The sequence below is a fragment of the Candoia aspera genome, chromosome 4 (genome assembly GCF_035149785.1).
Source record: "Candoia aspera isolate rCanAsp1 chromosome 4, rCanAsp1.hap2, whole genome shotgun sequence".
Lineage (NCBI taxonomy): Eukaryota > Metazoa > Chordata > Lepidosauria > Squamata > Boidae > Candoia > Candoia aspera.
Window position 1 is genome coordinate 22138200 of NC_086156.1, and position 16597 is coordinate 22154796.

General features: G+C 39.8%; 1 protein-coding gene across 1 annotated transcript in view; it reads left to right on the forward strand.

Annotated features, from left to right (window-relative positions):
- The window catches only part of MINDY3 (MINDY lysine 48 deubiquitinase 3), a 33197-nt gene extending 21733 nt beyond the window's left edge, over positions 1-11464 (forward strand). Inside the window, exons 12-16 of the mRNA XM_063303572.1 lie at positions 3020-3092; positions 5234-5306; positions 7978-8065; positions 8539-8610; positions 10385-11464. Of these exons, the coding sequence (XP_063159642.1) occupies positions 3020-3092; positions 5234-5306; positions 7978-8065; positions 8539-8610; positions 10385-10534 (456 nt within the window). The 3' untranslated portion in view covers positions 10535-11464. The remainder of the gene's footprint in view (positions 1-3019; positions 3093-5233; positions 5307-7977; positions 8066-8538; positions 8611-10384) is intronic.
- The last annotated feature ends 5133 nt before the right edge of the window (positions 11465-16597 follow it).

The following is a 16597-nucleotide window of genomic DNA, read 5'->3' on the forward strand; positions in this document are numbered from 1 at the left end:
CAGAATCCTAACAAACTGAAGAAGCGTGGGAAAAACCCAGACATATAAACCCCAAAAGCTAAGGCGGGCCTGATCTGTGTCTCTTTGAATGGCTGCTTAATTCCTCAGTACTACGCATGCGTTTTCCCCCCTGGATAGAGGCCCCCTCCTGCTCACCGTCATTACTCATGACAAATATAATATTAAATACAATCCTGATATTTATCAAAGAGTTGCAGATGCTGCTCTGTGTGTGAAGTGATGAGAAGATTTTAAAACAATCTGGATGTTCTACTGTAAATTATCAATAGGTTTAAAGAATAATTTAAATTATATTATTATGGTCATAGACCTCCATTAAGCTACTGTGCTTTGAGCGCAGTGTGAACGTAATTATTAAATACTGCCCTTACTGAAAAGTAGATAATTGCTGATATCCTGTATTTAAATGTTGTGGCTTTGTAAACTGGCTCAAGCCCATAAAGAAGGGCTTTATGGAGCTTTAAATAAATAGAAGATAAAATTAATTCCATGTTCCTTTTTTTTAAAAAAAAATCTGTTCTTCATTAAGAAGAAATGAAGTTGTAAAAAATACAAAACTTGAATAGTTCTCATGTTAAATACAGCAACTGCTCCTTTGATGTAAATGACTGAGGTTGTTGGGCATGCCTCAACTCAGTATAGTCTCAAATTATACTGAATTAGCAACAAGTTTAAATTTAAATGTATTTTTCAGTCGTAAGACAGCTGTAGGTAAAGGTAAAGGTAAAGGTTTCCCTTGACGTTAAGTCCAGCCGTGTCCGACTCTAAGGGGCGGTGCTCATCTCCGTTTCAAAGCCGAAGAGCCAGTGTTTGTCCATAGACACTTCCGTGGTCATGTGGCCGGCATGACTACACGGAACGCCGTTACCTGCCTGCCGAAGCGGTACCTATTAATCTACTCACATCGGCATGTTTTCGAACTGCTAGGTTGGCAGGAGCTGGGACTAGAACGGGAGCTCACCCCGTCACGCGGATTCGAACCGCCGACCTTCCAATCAGCAAGCTCAACAGCTCAGCGGTTTAACCCGCAGCGCCACCGCATCCCTAAGACAGCTGTAGTATATTCCAAATAGATTCTTAAAAGTTTTAAGCTGTGCAGAACTTTTTGCACACATATTTCTGTCACTGTTGTTCTATCCTGCTATACACCTGCACTTAAGAGTATATTTGAATTAATCTGTAGCCTGAAATGAGCACTGGGAAAACTATTACCAGAACGTTAAGCTTTTTGTTTGTCCTGGGCTGTGTAATACCTTCTCCAAAGAGGATTAACACCTACATAGCGGAGGAGCACATATGAATTTGGTTTTCTGAGTACTGTACTATATAGTAATTGTATATAGCTTTGTCCTATTTTTAGATTAACAGAATTTAGAAAGTTTTTAAAAATGGTTTGTTAAAACAAAATCCAGGAAATTCTGTCAGCAGTATTGTTGCTATAGGGTTTGCATGTGCTGGTTTTGATTTCTAAGAATGAAAACAGCTGAGAAATTCTCATTAAAATATACTAATGGAGTATGTGTGTTTGCCTTCCAGGGTAAACATGAGTTCCTAAAATAAACTTGTATTATCAAGGAAAACAAGATTTAAATAGGAGAAAATGGTTTAGTGGGACTATTATATGATTTAAAGAGTTCCAATAGAAGAGAATATCTGTAGCTCAGGATTGAACTGTGAAGTTCTTGGTGCTCTCTGAGCTTGGTTGTTTGCTTGCAGATGTTTCATTACCCGACTAGGTAGCATCATCAGTGCTAGTAGGTGTGGGGTTTGCTCCGTGTATTCTGATAATAAGTATAACCTGGGTTCTTGTGTTTGGCAGGAATTTTGGAAGATAAAATACATTTGGGAGAGGTTTACATGTCAATAAATATTACTGCTGCCCAGAGTGAATGAATAGTTTGCTTTTCTATAATTGGTAATAACAAAAGTATACCTCATTAAAGTACAATGAGGGAGAGCAAAACATTTTCTGTAAGCAAATACAGTGTGAGGGAAGTTTTGAGATGCCAACTCTTTCACTTGCAATATATAGCAAGAGATTCAATGTCCTTGTTGTTTATTCATTTAGTCGCTTCCGACTCTTTGTGACTTCATGGACCAGCCCACGCCAGAGCTTCCTGTCGGTCGTCAACACCCCCAGCTCCCCCAGGGACGAGTCCATCACCTCTAGAATATCATCCATCCATCTTGCCCTTGGTCGGCCCCTCTTCCTTTTGTCCTCCACTCCATCAGCATCTTCTCCAGGGTGTCCTGTCTTCTCATTATGTGGCCAAAGTATTTCAGTTTTGCCTTTAATACCATTCCCTCAAGTGAGCAGTCTGGCTTTATTTCCTGGAGGATGGACTGGTCTGATCTTCCTGCAGTCCAAGGCACTCTCAGAATTTTGTCCTATGGAAGTGTTTTTCTCATATCCCATCCCAGGAATTGGTTACTAAGTCTCTTGCTTTGGGCAGAAGAAGGAACACTGCCAGGACTGCCTTTTCCATTCCTTTATTGTCTCTTCTCCTCTTAGAATAACTAACAACTTCAGAAGTTCTTATATGTTTCAGTCCCAGGTGAAAGGATCCTTCTTTTATACTTGGCTGAAAAAAGAGTTGCCAGGTTAACAGATGGTCTTCCTAATAATATTAGTATCTTCATGCACTTACATTTTTACTTCCTTTATTCATCTGGTCCCCTCACATTAACAAAAATTTTTGTAGACTTGTATAGTTTGTAGGCTTATGTAGAAGGCTATAGCAAACCTCACAAAGCTTCTTTAACCACTGTTTGGTGTGGTAGCTAAAGCCAAGCCAATGTTATTTTTTATTTCAGAAGATCCTTTCTGCAGTATATAGTGTGTGTAAAGACCTCATGCTGTTTTTCTGTAGTAAAAACACAGATTTGTCACAGACTTTTCTACTGGTTTCTTCTAGAAAGTTATATTTCATTTATAAAGCATTTTCCTTATAGTTGTGGCAGTATGATTCAATTAAATTTTGTGGAATTTTCTCTTCAGGATCTGGCTCTTGTTGCTCCTGAAGCCCCTTCAGAACAAGCCAGGCGAGTCTTTCAAACATACGACCCTGAGGGTAAGCACTCTAGGGGGATTTCAGTTGCCTACCTGGAAGTAAGTCTCACTCAGTTTCTTTCTGCATGTATTGGTTAAGGTAAAAAAATCAATTTCATCAGTAAAGTTATCTCTCACAGACAATTTAAAGTGTCTGGATTTTTTGTAATGTTATATCCATATTTCTTGTGTTGTTGGGAACTGTTGTATCCTGCTTCTTTAAGTACAACTTTCCGTGTTGAGTAATTGCTGCTCTGAGACTGAGATCAGGACCAGTGAAAGGAACTTGAGGCCCAATTGGACACCAGTTTTGTCCTCTCCCCATCTACTGTATGCATAGCCATAGATTAACCCTGCAGACAGATTCTTGCATACCTATAGAATTTGAACTAAATATTAAAGAAGTATCTAGAACAGTGTTTCTCAAACTTGGTAACTTTAAGATGTGTAGGCTTCAATTCCCAGAATTCCCCAGCCAGCTTTGAATTCTGGGAGAAGCTCAGAATTCTGGGAGTTGAAGTCCAGACATCTTAAAGTCGTCAAGGTAGAGAAACACTGATCTAGAAGAAAATTACTGCTTTAATTTTGAAAGACTATTTTACTTAATTTCTGTCCTCTGTGCTGTAGCAATTGCCTCATTTTAGGATAAATAACAGAACAAGGAAATACTGGTCACCCTGAGAATCTTTTTTACTAAGTAATGTCACAGTGTCCGTTCATTCCAACCCAGTTTCCTGACCTTTAGTTTGATACCTATCCATGAGAAGGCCTGACTCACAACTACTAAGCTTACTTAAGAGGGCCTAGTAGAAGCTTTGTCAGAAGCTTTTTGAAAGTCCAAATATAAAAGGTCAGCTGAATCACCTCTATCCACATGCCTGTTCATACTATCAAATAACACCCCCTCTCCTCCACCTCCTCTCTATCTCCCGGCTTGGAAGACGGAAAGCAGGATGGGAGGAGTGGCGTGTCTTGCCTGCACCTGCTGGGCTTGCTAGTTGCAGGCAACTCTTCCCTGCCCCTTGGCAAAAGCCCTGGCAGAGCAGCCGGTCTTGGCAGTCAGGCAGCAGCAGCATAGCTGAGCACTGGCAGGGCTGGTTACAGCCACAGGGCTAGGATGGCTTTTATCCTGAGAAAGGATGGTGGTAATGCTGAAAAATGAGAATGGGACTGGTATTGATATTTATGCCCTTTCCTGGCACTGTCTAGCGGTTTTCAGCTGTCTAGCAAACCTTTCTCCTGCCAGTGTCCACATCCCACTTACACAGGGTCGTCCTTTTGGTTCTTGGTTATAAACGTGTGCGCTTTTGACCATTCTGTGTTAAATAAAGTCTTTCATTTTGGCATTCTAGATAAGCTAGCAAACCTATGTTGTTTCTTGAGTCTCTGAACAAAATGCTACACTGTACTTCTCCCTTTACATTCACTCTCAGTAACAAACACACCTTTTTTCTGAAACTCAGAACTTTCTCTTTTTTTAATCTGCTCGCATGCACACCTTGCCCTTTAGAAAGGCATTAAAAACCTGGCTCTTTCCTCAGACATTGGGCCAGTCTAATTGAAGTTCCCCTCTGGAGGAGTGTAGTACATAGTGTACTATAAACAAATAAATACACACACTGACTTTCTCATACACATACATTTTCTTTCCACATCCCTACACACACACACAGGATTTTTTATCTTCGTTTTTTTCTAAGGCGGTCAGATTTGGGTTGCAGAAATCTAAACTAGTTAGAAGATCAGAAGCTGGGAGAGAGGGGCAGAAGAGGTACCCCGATTAGACAGTCTGCACTTTTACAGGACCAAGTACAACTGCATATCCTGCAACTCCCTTAAACTGCCCCTGATTCTCTGGATCCAAGAGTATATAGATGCCAGTTTATGGTTTTTAGGCTCGAAACCTCCATCATTTCAAGGCATTAGACCAGAGATTGTGATGTAGTAATAGACAGTTACTATGCCGAGTATTGCATTAGAAAAATGGGAAAATCCCCCCGATGACAACGTCATGCGTGAGAGCACCTTAATGAGCTGCTTTCATATCAACATATAAATAAATGCTGACTGCTTCCCAAGGAAGGAGTATCAGTGCTAATCAGTCAACAAAAACATTACATCAGAATCTGCTACTTTATGTTAATTAAAGTATTTTTTCCTCAGATAATGGCTTTATACCAGACACTCTTCTAGAAGATATAATGAAGGCTCTGGATCTTGTATCGGATCCTGAATAGTAAGTATAAATTGCCTGTGGTTATGATATAAAATAACTGTGGTAATTTGGCGGTTGGGGGGATAAGGTTCTGTGATGTGGAAGGTGAATTTCTTCAGTAATGCAATATGTATCTATTAAAAGAGGAAGTCAGTAAAATGCTTGCTTGTCCATTTCAGATTTTAGTTTTTCAGAGGCCTTCCTTGGGACTAAAATAAAGACATACATGTAAAGAAGCCTGTGCTGATAATCTCTCCATTTTTGGTTATGAAGCTTCCCACCTCCACAGACATTCATGAATAGAATTCAGAAGTAGTCTACAAAGAGAGAGGAAAGGGGGGGGTTATATGTACAAGTATCTTCCATGTACCTGAAACTATGAAATTGGAGGTATATCACTTACATAAGGGAGCTACTTGGTTCTGCTCCTAGCTTGTTTGTTCATTTTAACCCAAATTACAATGCTTGAACAGGCTATCTTCATTGTATTAAATGTGTGTTTTGAAGAAATGCTTGATGTTGTCTTGTACATAACTAAAATTATGTATCAGTCATCCATTTTCTCTTGCAAATGTGTTGTGAATAATCTAGGCTAGATGATTAGCAAATTGAGACAGTCATGCTGCTTGTTTATAATAATGTGAAAGAGTGTATTTCTAATATTCAAGTCCAAAACATGTGTCAGATAATTAAATTACTCAAATCAAGAGTTACTTGGCAAAAATCTGCATAGTACACTGGCAAACTTTCTAGGGAAAATTGTAGAAAAGGTAGTTGCATTGCAGCTTCAGAGGGTTTCAGTCAGGGTTCAGGCCTGGGTATTGGACTGAGACGGCATCGTTCACACTCTTGGATGACCTCTGGTGGGAGTGGGATGGGGGTGAGGTGTCCATCCTTGCTCTTCTTGACCTCTCAGCGGCTTTCGATACTATGAATCATGGTATCCTTCTAGACCGGCTCCGGGAGTTGTGGGTGGGTGGCATGGTGTTGTGCTGGTTCTCCTCCTTCCTCCGGGGTTGGTTCCAGTCTGTTGATTGCGGGGAGAGATCCAGCCGGCAGCCCTTCCTTTGTGGGGTGCCTCAGGGCTCAGTACTCTCTCCCCTCCTGTTTAACATCCGCATGAAGCTGCTGGGTGAGGTCATCCAACAGTTTGGGGTGAGGTATCATTAGTATGCTGATGATACCCAGCTTTTTATCTCCACCCCAGGCCACATGAGTGATGCTATGAAGGTTCTTTCTCAGTACCTAGGGCTGTGGAGGCCTGGATGGGGGCAATAGGCTTCAGCTCAACCCAAACAAGACCAAGTAGCTCTGGGTTTTTGGACCTCCTGGTTCCGGGGACCGTCCATCTGGCAGTGTCCCAGCAGATCTGGTGTGCAGTCTGGGGGTCCTCCTGGACTCATAGCTCCTGCTCACATAGCAGGTGGCAGCTGTGACTAGGAGGGCCTTTGCACAGCTTAGGGTTCTGCGTCAGTTGTGCCTGTTCCTGGACCGGGGGCCCTGTTCATGATCACTCATGCCCTTGTGACCTCTAGATTGGACTACTGCAATGCACTTTACATGGGGCTGCCCTTGAAGAGTATTCGGAAGCTTCAACTGGTGCAAAATGTGGCGGTGCAGGGGGTTATTTGTGCAGTTACTTGGCACATGCGAATCGCTGTTCTGTGAGCTGCATTGACTTCCGATGTGCTTCCAGGTGCAATTTAAGATGGCGTTCGTCATCTTTAAAGCCCTTCATGGCTTAGGACTGGGTTACTCACAGGACTCTCTCTCTCTCTTTCTACCTGTCCTCTCTGACCTGGCAGAAAGGGCATGCTCCAGGTACTGTGAGCTAGGGAATGTCAGCTGGCAGGGCCTAGAAGGAGAGCCTTTTCTGCCATGGCACCCGCACTTTGGGACATCGTTCCCTCTGAGTTTAGATTGGCTCTGTCCCTGTTGGCCTTTCGTAAGGCCTTGAAAACTTGGGTTTGTGCTCGAGCCTGGGGGAGTGTGGGTTAGAGTGAGAACCTGTCTCCTGCTTATATGGATGATAGATTAGATCATGCCTGGCTGCTAAGTATTTTTATTTTTGTTTTATATTATGTATTTTGTGTTTGTTTTAACCGTAAGCTGCCTAAAGTCGCATAAAGGTGAGATGGGCAGCTATATAAATGGAGTGAGTAAATAAATAAATGAAGTGAGGGAATGCCACTTATCTAAGAAAAGTACACCTTTCAAGGAGTTTGAATGTACAGTGTACTATATAGATAGGTTCAGTATTATTTTCTCCATCCTTTTACAGTTTGGTACATAACAAGTTCTGTTGTTGCATCCTGCCAAATAAGTAAAATCAGGGCTGGCCTCTGCAAGACATTTGGAAAGATGATGGATGTGTTAATGCTGAGAAATGTTTGCAGTAATTGTATAGTTTTCTCAAGCATAATCCCAGGAGTTAGACATCAAGCTTTTTTTAAAAAAAAACAAAACCTTTACCTAATAAGGCGTGGAGTCTCTATTATTGCTGCTGGTTTGATTTTAAATAAGATTACTTAGATTTATAAATAACCTTATTTTGGCAACAAAATGCCATTCCTTTGCATTTGCTATTCAGATTCTAAGTACAACCATTTGATTGTTTTTGGCAGTTAAAAGTATAGTATTTAATCATGTAAAAATATGAATGTACCATATTCTGTGTGTTTCATCTTATCAGTGTAAACCTGATGAAGACAAAATTAGATCCAGAAGGACTAGGAATCATCTTACTAGGTCCCTTTCTTCAAGAATTTTTCCCTGAACAGGTAATAATGCCATATTTGTGTGTTCCTATGATAGAGCATTTGTAAATAGACTTTGAGTAAACCTTAGATAGACTTTGAGTAAATCTTAGTTCTGAAACCAATAGAGCCAGTCCTAATGCAGAGACTTGCTGTGATGCTTTAGCTCTTATGATGAATTTCCAGACAATCCTTGATTTTCTCCATGACAATCTATCTCTAACCTGTTTTTTCAAATCTCTCAACGGTGCACTCATCACCACTGTTACTAAGTCCATCCAGCTTGCTGCTAGTTGTTTTCTCCTTCTTTTTCCTTCTGGAGTGAAGATTTCTTCCTAGTAAATATCATAGTATTACAACCTTACTTTGCTATAAATCATTGGAAGTACGTTTGTAATAAAAACCAAAAACAGTGTATAAATGCAGAGTGATGAAATAAATCTGCTGCATGGAATTAGTTTATGACCTGAAATGGATTGCTTTATGTTTACTCTTAGGACTCAAAGGTTCAAGAATCATTCACTGTATACCACTACAATGGATTGAAGCAGTCTAACTATAATGAAAAGGTATGAGAATGTCAGGTACATATAATTGGACTGCCATTTCCTTAGAAAAGGAGAGCAGTAGATTTTAGCCTGCTTTGCAGTAAATAGTCCCCACAGGTTCTAATACAGAAATTCTGGAATTTGAAAATAAATGTTGGTATTCTGCATCCTTCTGCATTTTAGATCAGCATGGGTCTTGCATCTAAATAACGCAGGTTTACACCTCCTTTGTGAAAACAATATAACACTCTTTCTGTACAGAATAGTGGGGCAAGCAGTGTTATTCAGACAGAAGCCGTACTCTCTCTGAACCCACCCCTTCCACCTGTACAAGGACCACAGAGGTTTAACAATAACACAGTGACATTACTAGCATAGATGGGATAAAACTTTTGTGGTGTGTTTATGGGGTTATAGTGAATTTGAAATGGAATAGATGCATTAAGCCAGTGTTCAGCAAACTCTCTGCTGTCATGGACATTAACTGAATTGTAGCTGATCTAAAATGTTTTTCAGTAAAAACTACTTAGGTACTAAGAGACTCCAGCTCAATAAAATCTCATGTATTCGTTAGTTACGTGAATGAATATATTGCTCGCTCACAAGAAATCCAGGCAGTTTCAATAATGAAATAAAATACACGTAATCCAAAAAAAAGTATTTCTCCTTACTTCAATAAAATCTATCAATTCTTTTAAAAACTACCCAGAATTAAAATAAAATTGAAAACAATGGTTTATCATCCTATTTCCTATATGCATTTTTCTTCTGGAGTTCATTGTGTAAATTACAATTCCATTTAGTTCAACGTATGTGGACTTGGTAACTGTGTTTAAGACATTCATCTGTCAATTTCTTGGATATTAGTACTCACGTTGCTACTTGTTTTACTGCTTTTATATATCAGTGAATCAGTTTTCAGCCTCTGATCAATTTCGAGAACCAGCTGGCCACCAGGGCATGTGCGAAGATGGGGACTGAGGTAGCCAGTGGGCTCTGAATAGTGACAGTGGGGAAGAAGCAAATTGGCAGAGGTTCTTGAATGCTTCAGGGGTTGCAAACCATGGATTGCTTACCATTGCTATATGAGAAGATGCATCCCTTTTGACACTTAGGGCTAAGCAGTAGAGCAGAATATATGTAGTTCAGTGTTGAACTGTTGGAGTCCTTAGTGCTCTCTGAGCTTGGTTGTTTGCTTGCAGACATTTCATTACCTGACTGGAAGACCAGAACACATCCTCTCCAGCAGCCTACACCCAGATAAGCAGGGATTAACACCAGACAAACAGCCAAGCAGAAAACAATACCTCACTCAACGAGCTACCAAGTAGACTAACAATCAAGCAGACAAACAATACCCTAATCAAGGAACTACCAAGAAGAAAAACACCCCGCCTCCAACACTGGCAGGGCAAGCTGCTGTATATAAACAGGCAGCAAACCCCACACTCCCTCTCACTGACGATGTTACCTAGTCGGGTAATGAAACGTCTGCAAGCCCAACAACCAAGCTCAGAGAGCGCCTAGGGCTAATCAGATTCAAAGGCTCATACTTAAAGACAAAGCTGGTCTGGAGTTTGTTTCTGAATAATAGAACTCATGTAGTAAGGGACAAAACTATTTAAGAGTTCTAAACATCTTTTCACATTGCTAATAAAGAAATATAAAGCATCAGTGCTTTGGCTCTTGAAGTATCTTATATGTGTAAAATGGCATATCTGATAAAATTTATTTGCAACTTTAGATTATTTATTCCATTTGTATAGGATTAAATGTGATAATACTATTTTGGCAGGTCATGTATGTGGAAGGTACAGCAGTAATTATGGGCTTTGAAGACCCAATGCTACAAACTGATGATACGCCAATCAAGCGCTGTTTGCAGACAAAATGGCCTTATATAGAACTACTTTGGACTACAGATCGATCCCCTTCGTTAAATTGATGTTAAGAAGAGACTTTGTATTCCCTTATCCAACGTTTTGAATGAATGCGGGATAGGCAGCTGACTGTATTTAAATTAACAGAACAAACTTTACTTTGCGGCTATACACTGGTGTCACTGAGAAATTGTAAATAAACACTTTTTCAGTGTTAGAATTTTTTTTTAAAACCACTGAATTGATTTGTATTAAAACAGTTCCTGTTTGGCCATTGTAGTATAGGTAAAATGTGAGTTCTCACCCATGAACCTGCTCATTCAGCCTAAAAAGAACAAGGAAGTGATCTAGTAAGGCAGCATCTGCATAGTAGATTACGTTTGTCTTAAATATCATAGTATTCACTTGTTCCACACTTGTTCAGCCATATGGTTTATTTGAATTAAACTGCCTTAGGGTACAACCTGTTTTGGGAGTCCCCATGTCCAAGCCCCACTGAAACAAAAAGAACTATAAAAATACGAGTTAATACTCTTAGGTTGTTCTTATTTCAGGAGGCTTTCTGCCGGAAAACTTATCTGATGGGTTGTGGCCTGTACTAGAGTATCATAGTTTGGGGACTAGATGGATATTTGCACTGAATTTGCTTAGATGAGTAACATCTCTGCTGCTTTTCTCTGAAAATCTGACTCTTACCTATGTAGCTTTTTGCAAATGAAACAAGAATGATGATTTTTAAAGTATGGCTGATGATAAATGATAAATACTATTTATTGGGTGTTATGCCATTCTCAAAGTTTACCTATTAGACAAAGCAGGATTTAAATAAAATTGCATATTAATATTCAGAGTTGTATAAAGGAAATGTAAAAGAGAACCTAACAGAAGAAAAAAATGCGCTGAGATTTTTGGAGTTGTTCATATTATTATTGCCAAATACTTCTTCTCAATATGTATTAATAAACATATGCCTACAGCACTACTGTACATGTTAACATGCATGAGAACATCTGTTATTCAAGTAGTATAGTGTATTATTTATTATCTAGCAAAATCTAAATTAAAAAAAATCTGCTCAGTAATGAATGAGTTATTTTCTTCTTGCTAATTATTGTAATTTGGCTACGTAGAGTCTTGGCAAGTCTTTCTTTTAATTAACATTTCTTCTACAGAATTATTTTCTTTAGCACCATGTAAACTTAATTGCTGGGGCAACATGGTAGCAAAGGTTCATGACTGCTATTTTTTGGTACCATCCTTAAAGTTAAGCATTTCGCCATATTTTCATGCCCCACAAAAACCAGCTCCCCCATTCCGCATAGCCCCCTTCAGTTATTCTGGTCATGAATGAGATTCTAATTGCCTGAGGGTTACTGATCATTTTGAGAACAAGGAACATGATTGGCTAAATGATGTTAGTCTTTGTTTAGGCTTTCTATAGTTAGAACTAAAAGTTTAATTGTTAAATCTATGGAGTTGTATTTTGCAAAAGCTTAATGAACTAAGTACCAGCACTGATCTTTTAAAAAATTATTCATTAAAATAAGCAAACAAGAAAAAAAAAAACCTTTCCACTTTCCTTGGAATAGTTTTATCTTCTAGGGTTTTCCTATTTGGCAGACTTCCCTCTGGATTTCCTAAGGGGTAGAAATGTATCTTAGTACAAAAAAAGGTGTTATCATTTGGCTAGGAACAATTAACTTGGGAATTCATATTTGTAACTCTGATATCTGCTAATCTGGTATGGGCCTTCTCAGATGGACAGATGGCCTTCTAAAGGATATTTGAGTAGGCAGAGGAGCTGTTTACTTTGTTTCAGTAAAGGACCCACAGATTTTTCTTAGTTAAGATTCAAACCATTATGAAACGTGTTATTGCTAAATAACATTGCCCTGCCCTTGTGTGTTTGGATTGCACTGGAAATTCAGAGATCATATGGCTAGAAGCTTTAGCATGTGGTTTGCTATTGCTCTTGAAACACTGAAGTACCAGTTCAATTTTGTAGCTTGTCCAGCCTAAACGCCAGTCTCATGATTATGAAGTGGCATTATAATCGTTGTCTCTAGTTTATAGTGGGTTTTCTGCCAACTTGTTTATGTGCTTTGTGTTGTCTGTCTTAGCAACTGACTACAGATTACAGCCCCAGTTTAATAATGCTTTTCACACTTTCTATTTGACCCTTTAAAATGTTACATGTTAAGTATTTTAAACAACACTTTGTTTTTAAATTCCCATCTGGTAATTAAGCAAGAGTAGGAAAAAGTCATCTGTAGAACAGGACTTTTCCAGGGATGAAAAAGGGGGAATTGCTAAACTTTAAATCTATAGAAGCTGAGCAACAACAGTGGGATGAGGGTTGATGGTAGAGAGCTGATGCAAGACAAGTTGGGCTGGGCACAAAATGCACAAAAGGTCATACAGAATCAAATATGACTGAACAGAAAGAATGGATACGAGGTCCAGATTAATTTAAATCATATTCCATTGATTCAATTGAAGAAACCCCTCCATCTGTGGGATCCCTTGCTGTAGGGAAGTCAGTATCAGTGTTGCTGGTATAAAATATTTTTTCACTGATGGAGGACTACATTTGGTATTTTCCAAATTAAAGCAAACGAACAGTGCAAGGTGAAAGGTCCCCTGTGCAAGCACCGAGTCATGTCTGACCCTTTGGGGGGATGCCGCTTTCGCAACGTTTTCTTGCAGACTATAGCAGGGTGGTTTGCGTTGCCTTCCCCAGTTGTCACCTTCCCAGCAAACTGGGTTCTCATTTTACCAATCTCGGAAGGATGGAAGGCTGAGTCGACCTGAGCAGGCTACCCGAGAGAGGATCCAGCTTCAGCTGGAATCGAACTCTGGTCATGGGGAGAGTTTCAGTTGCAATACCCCCACCTACCACTCTGCGCCTCATGAGGCTTCAGACAAACAGTACTGGACATAAAAAAAACCCCAGTCAATATCTTTATTCCACCATCTTACTGAAGAAGCAGATTGTGCCATGACAGTCATTGATCAGTCATGAGGTGGTGATTTTTTTGTATTCTACCCATGGTGTGGGAGGCTATCAATTCCTGACTTTTACTTTTTAATCAAAGGGAAAAAGAATTTAAAAAATCTCCAATGGCATGATCAGGGTGAGTGAGCCATGGTTCTTTTGAGTCAAGAAGATCTTACCGACACCTACCCCTTTCTGCCTCTTCTCCAGCCTGCTTCACCCCAGTGGCCATGGGAGGAGTAAAAAAAAGAAAGAGGGATAGAGTTCCTAGAAAACCCCCATTTCTATGGGACCTTCCTCAGACTTCATCTCTTCTAGCACCAAGGAATAAACAGCAAACCTTGTAAGTAATTCACACAAAAGGATCAGATTCATCCTCAAAGACCTTGGGTTTAGAGGGACTAACACTAATCACATTTAGTTCAATGCGGGGGGGGGTGTTAATTAATTGAGCTGGGGGTGCTCAGAGCACATTAACTTTCATCCTTTGCCATTTATGGGTGTGAGGGACACAGATCTACTTACTTTTGTTTCCCCCCTTCCCAATTGTTTTCCATTCAGTGGCTAATCCTGCCTCTAAGGCAGTGCTCCCTATTTTAAAAAATTCAGTCATTTCCTGCCTCCCTCACCCAAGCAGAGAAGGAAAAGAGCAGGATTAGTGTGGTGGAAGTGTGGCATTTAGAGTAGAAAACATCTCCAAACCTCCAAAGGGGTAGGTGTGGGTAAGATCTTCTTGACTCGAACCATGGAACCAAGTATTTTCCCAATGACATTTGGCCACAAAGATCAAGTTGAGGTCATCTTAAGCATCCTTTAGACACTTTTAAGATCTTTTAGCGATCTGGAGATAGAATAATTCTCTCTTGTTTGGGTTATAAAGTGGCCCTCTTCCCTCCATAACTTGCAAGGGAACAAGGTCAGAGACAGGGCTAAGATCTTGATTTGATTGTGTTTGTGTGTTCTTCTGGGTGGGCAAGCACCCTGTAAAATAAACTCAGACCTCTGTGGGGAAAGGTTCTGTTTGCCTTGATCAGGGCCCCCTTTGGTGATCTCCCCCCTCTCACACTCTTCCCCACTTGCAGAGACCCCCAGGCCTTCCTGGGAAAGGTTTCCTTCCAGCGATAACAATTGTCATTAGCGTAATTCCATGGGGGGGGTACATTGTTTCTTTTCCTGCTTTATTTGGATGTGCTGCTGCCCTCTCCCTCCTGTTTGCAGCAATAGAGGCTCAAGTTCATCTTCCTCTCCATATATCACAGCTACAGGCTTATTTTCTTAGGAGAATGAAATGGTTGTTTACAGGAAAGGACTCCTGCTGCTTCTACTGCTTTCCTGAACAGATTCCCCAGAAATCTTACAAAAAAATTAAAGAAAAAAATATGCTTTAAAAAAAATCTCTCAAAAACACCCATTCCAAATTTGCTGGACCACAAATTCCATCATCACAAACCAAAAGGTTTCCCAGCCTTAATGGATGTGGATGCTGGATATTGCAGTCCAGCACAACTGGGCAGCACCTGCTTAGGGTCAGTTGCTCAAGAAAGCAGACAGCATCTATTGGCATCCGAAGTGACTGGTGCCCCTTTCCATGTTTTCTTCTGGTCTCTTCATACATCACCAAGCCTGTGTAATTTTGTAATATGTCACAATGGTACACCACAACATTTCTTTCTTTTTCTTCCACCCTTCTCATTGAGTTTAATGGAAAAAAAATTGCTTGTGGAAGTTTTTTCAAAGACAAGAATAATTTCAGGATAATTTTCATAATGGGGTGTAACCGTTTTGTATGTTCCTTAGCTACAGGATGGCCAAAGGATGTGTGTGAATGTCCTACCTTGGATTCTGCAACTGTCTTTTTTCTTTCGATTAAGTTCCGAGGGAAGACATTAGGAGAAAATCCTTTCACAGGAGAGAGAGGGATGGAAACTATGCAAGTTGCAGGACTATCTGCAGGGTAGAGCCAGAAATGGCAGGATGGCAGCCACTGGTGCAATCAAAGCTCTGTCTGTTTTTATGAGCATTGTGTGTGCAACACACATAACAAAAACAGGCAGAGCTTTGATCTCACCATTGTCATGGGCCTCTCTGGACTTTTTTTACTACACCTTGTGGACACCCATGATGAGTCATGTCCACCACCTTGCCTCCATATAAGTATGTTGAAAAGAAATCCTAAAGCAATTTAACATATTCTGAGAAGAACAAATTTGAAAAATCTTTGCCATCTGTTTTGGCTGTCAGTCCGTGTCTTAGCCTTATAAAAATTATTTTTGTTGCTCTAATTTACAAAAGGGAAAAAATGAAAAAGGACTGCAAAACACACACAAACACACACACACATAAAGAACAACAAAAACCAATGAAACCAATACCCATATATACAGTATTGCAATTGATGTGAAAAAGTGAACCAGATTTTGAACATCAAATGAAACCTTACCCGTCTGGATTCATATTGATCAATCTTTCCATTATGTCATTTGAGGGTCAGATTAAAGGCTGAGAGTGAACACCTTTGTTAAACTGAGGATTCTGAATTCAGAATGTAGTCAACATCATGGCTTTGGCTTAGAAATAAGGTAACATGATGTTGAAATATATAAAGGAAAATTATTGATTTCTCTTCCCAAAGTCCATTAAAGTACTTATTTAGAACCCTAAACAATTGGGGACAAGTTACCTGAAAGCTTATCTATCCCCGTATTCATAGACCATCTCTGAATATCTGTCTACTTTATTATCATCTCAGTGCTAGGTGAATACTGCTTTACAGATGGCCCAAGGCATTTTAAGAACTCTTAGCATGGTTTTAAGATTTTACATTGTTTTATTGTTTGCTGACACTTTTGGTTTATTTTATTACATACTGTATTATTTTTACTCCAGCCTGCCAGTTTTATCTCGTGCATTCATTATAATTATATGGTGGTTTTATATGTTTGCTTCTATTTGTACATTGTCCAGAGTACTGCTGTTGCTAGGCAATCTAAAAACGTCATAAATAGATTTAGCATAAGAGATTTGGAAGAGAACTCAGAGGTCATCAAATGCAGCCTCCTGCTAATGCAAGAGACTCATAATTGACATTCAATGGGGTGGCCCACCTTTGCATTAAAGACTCACAAAATGGTGT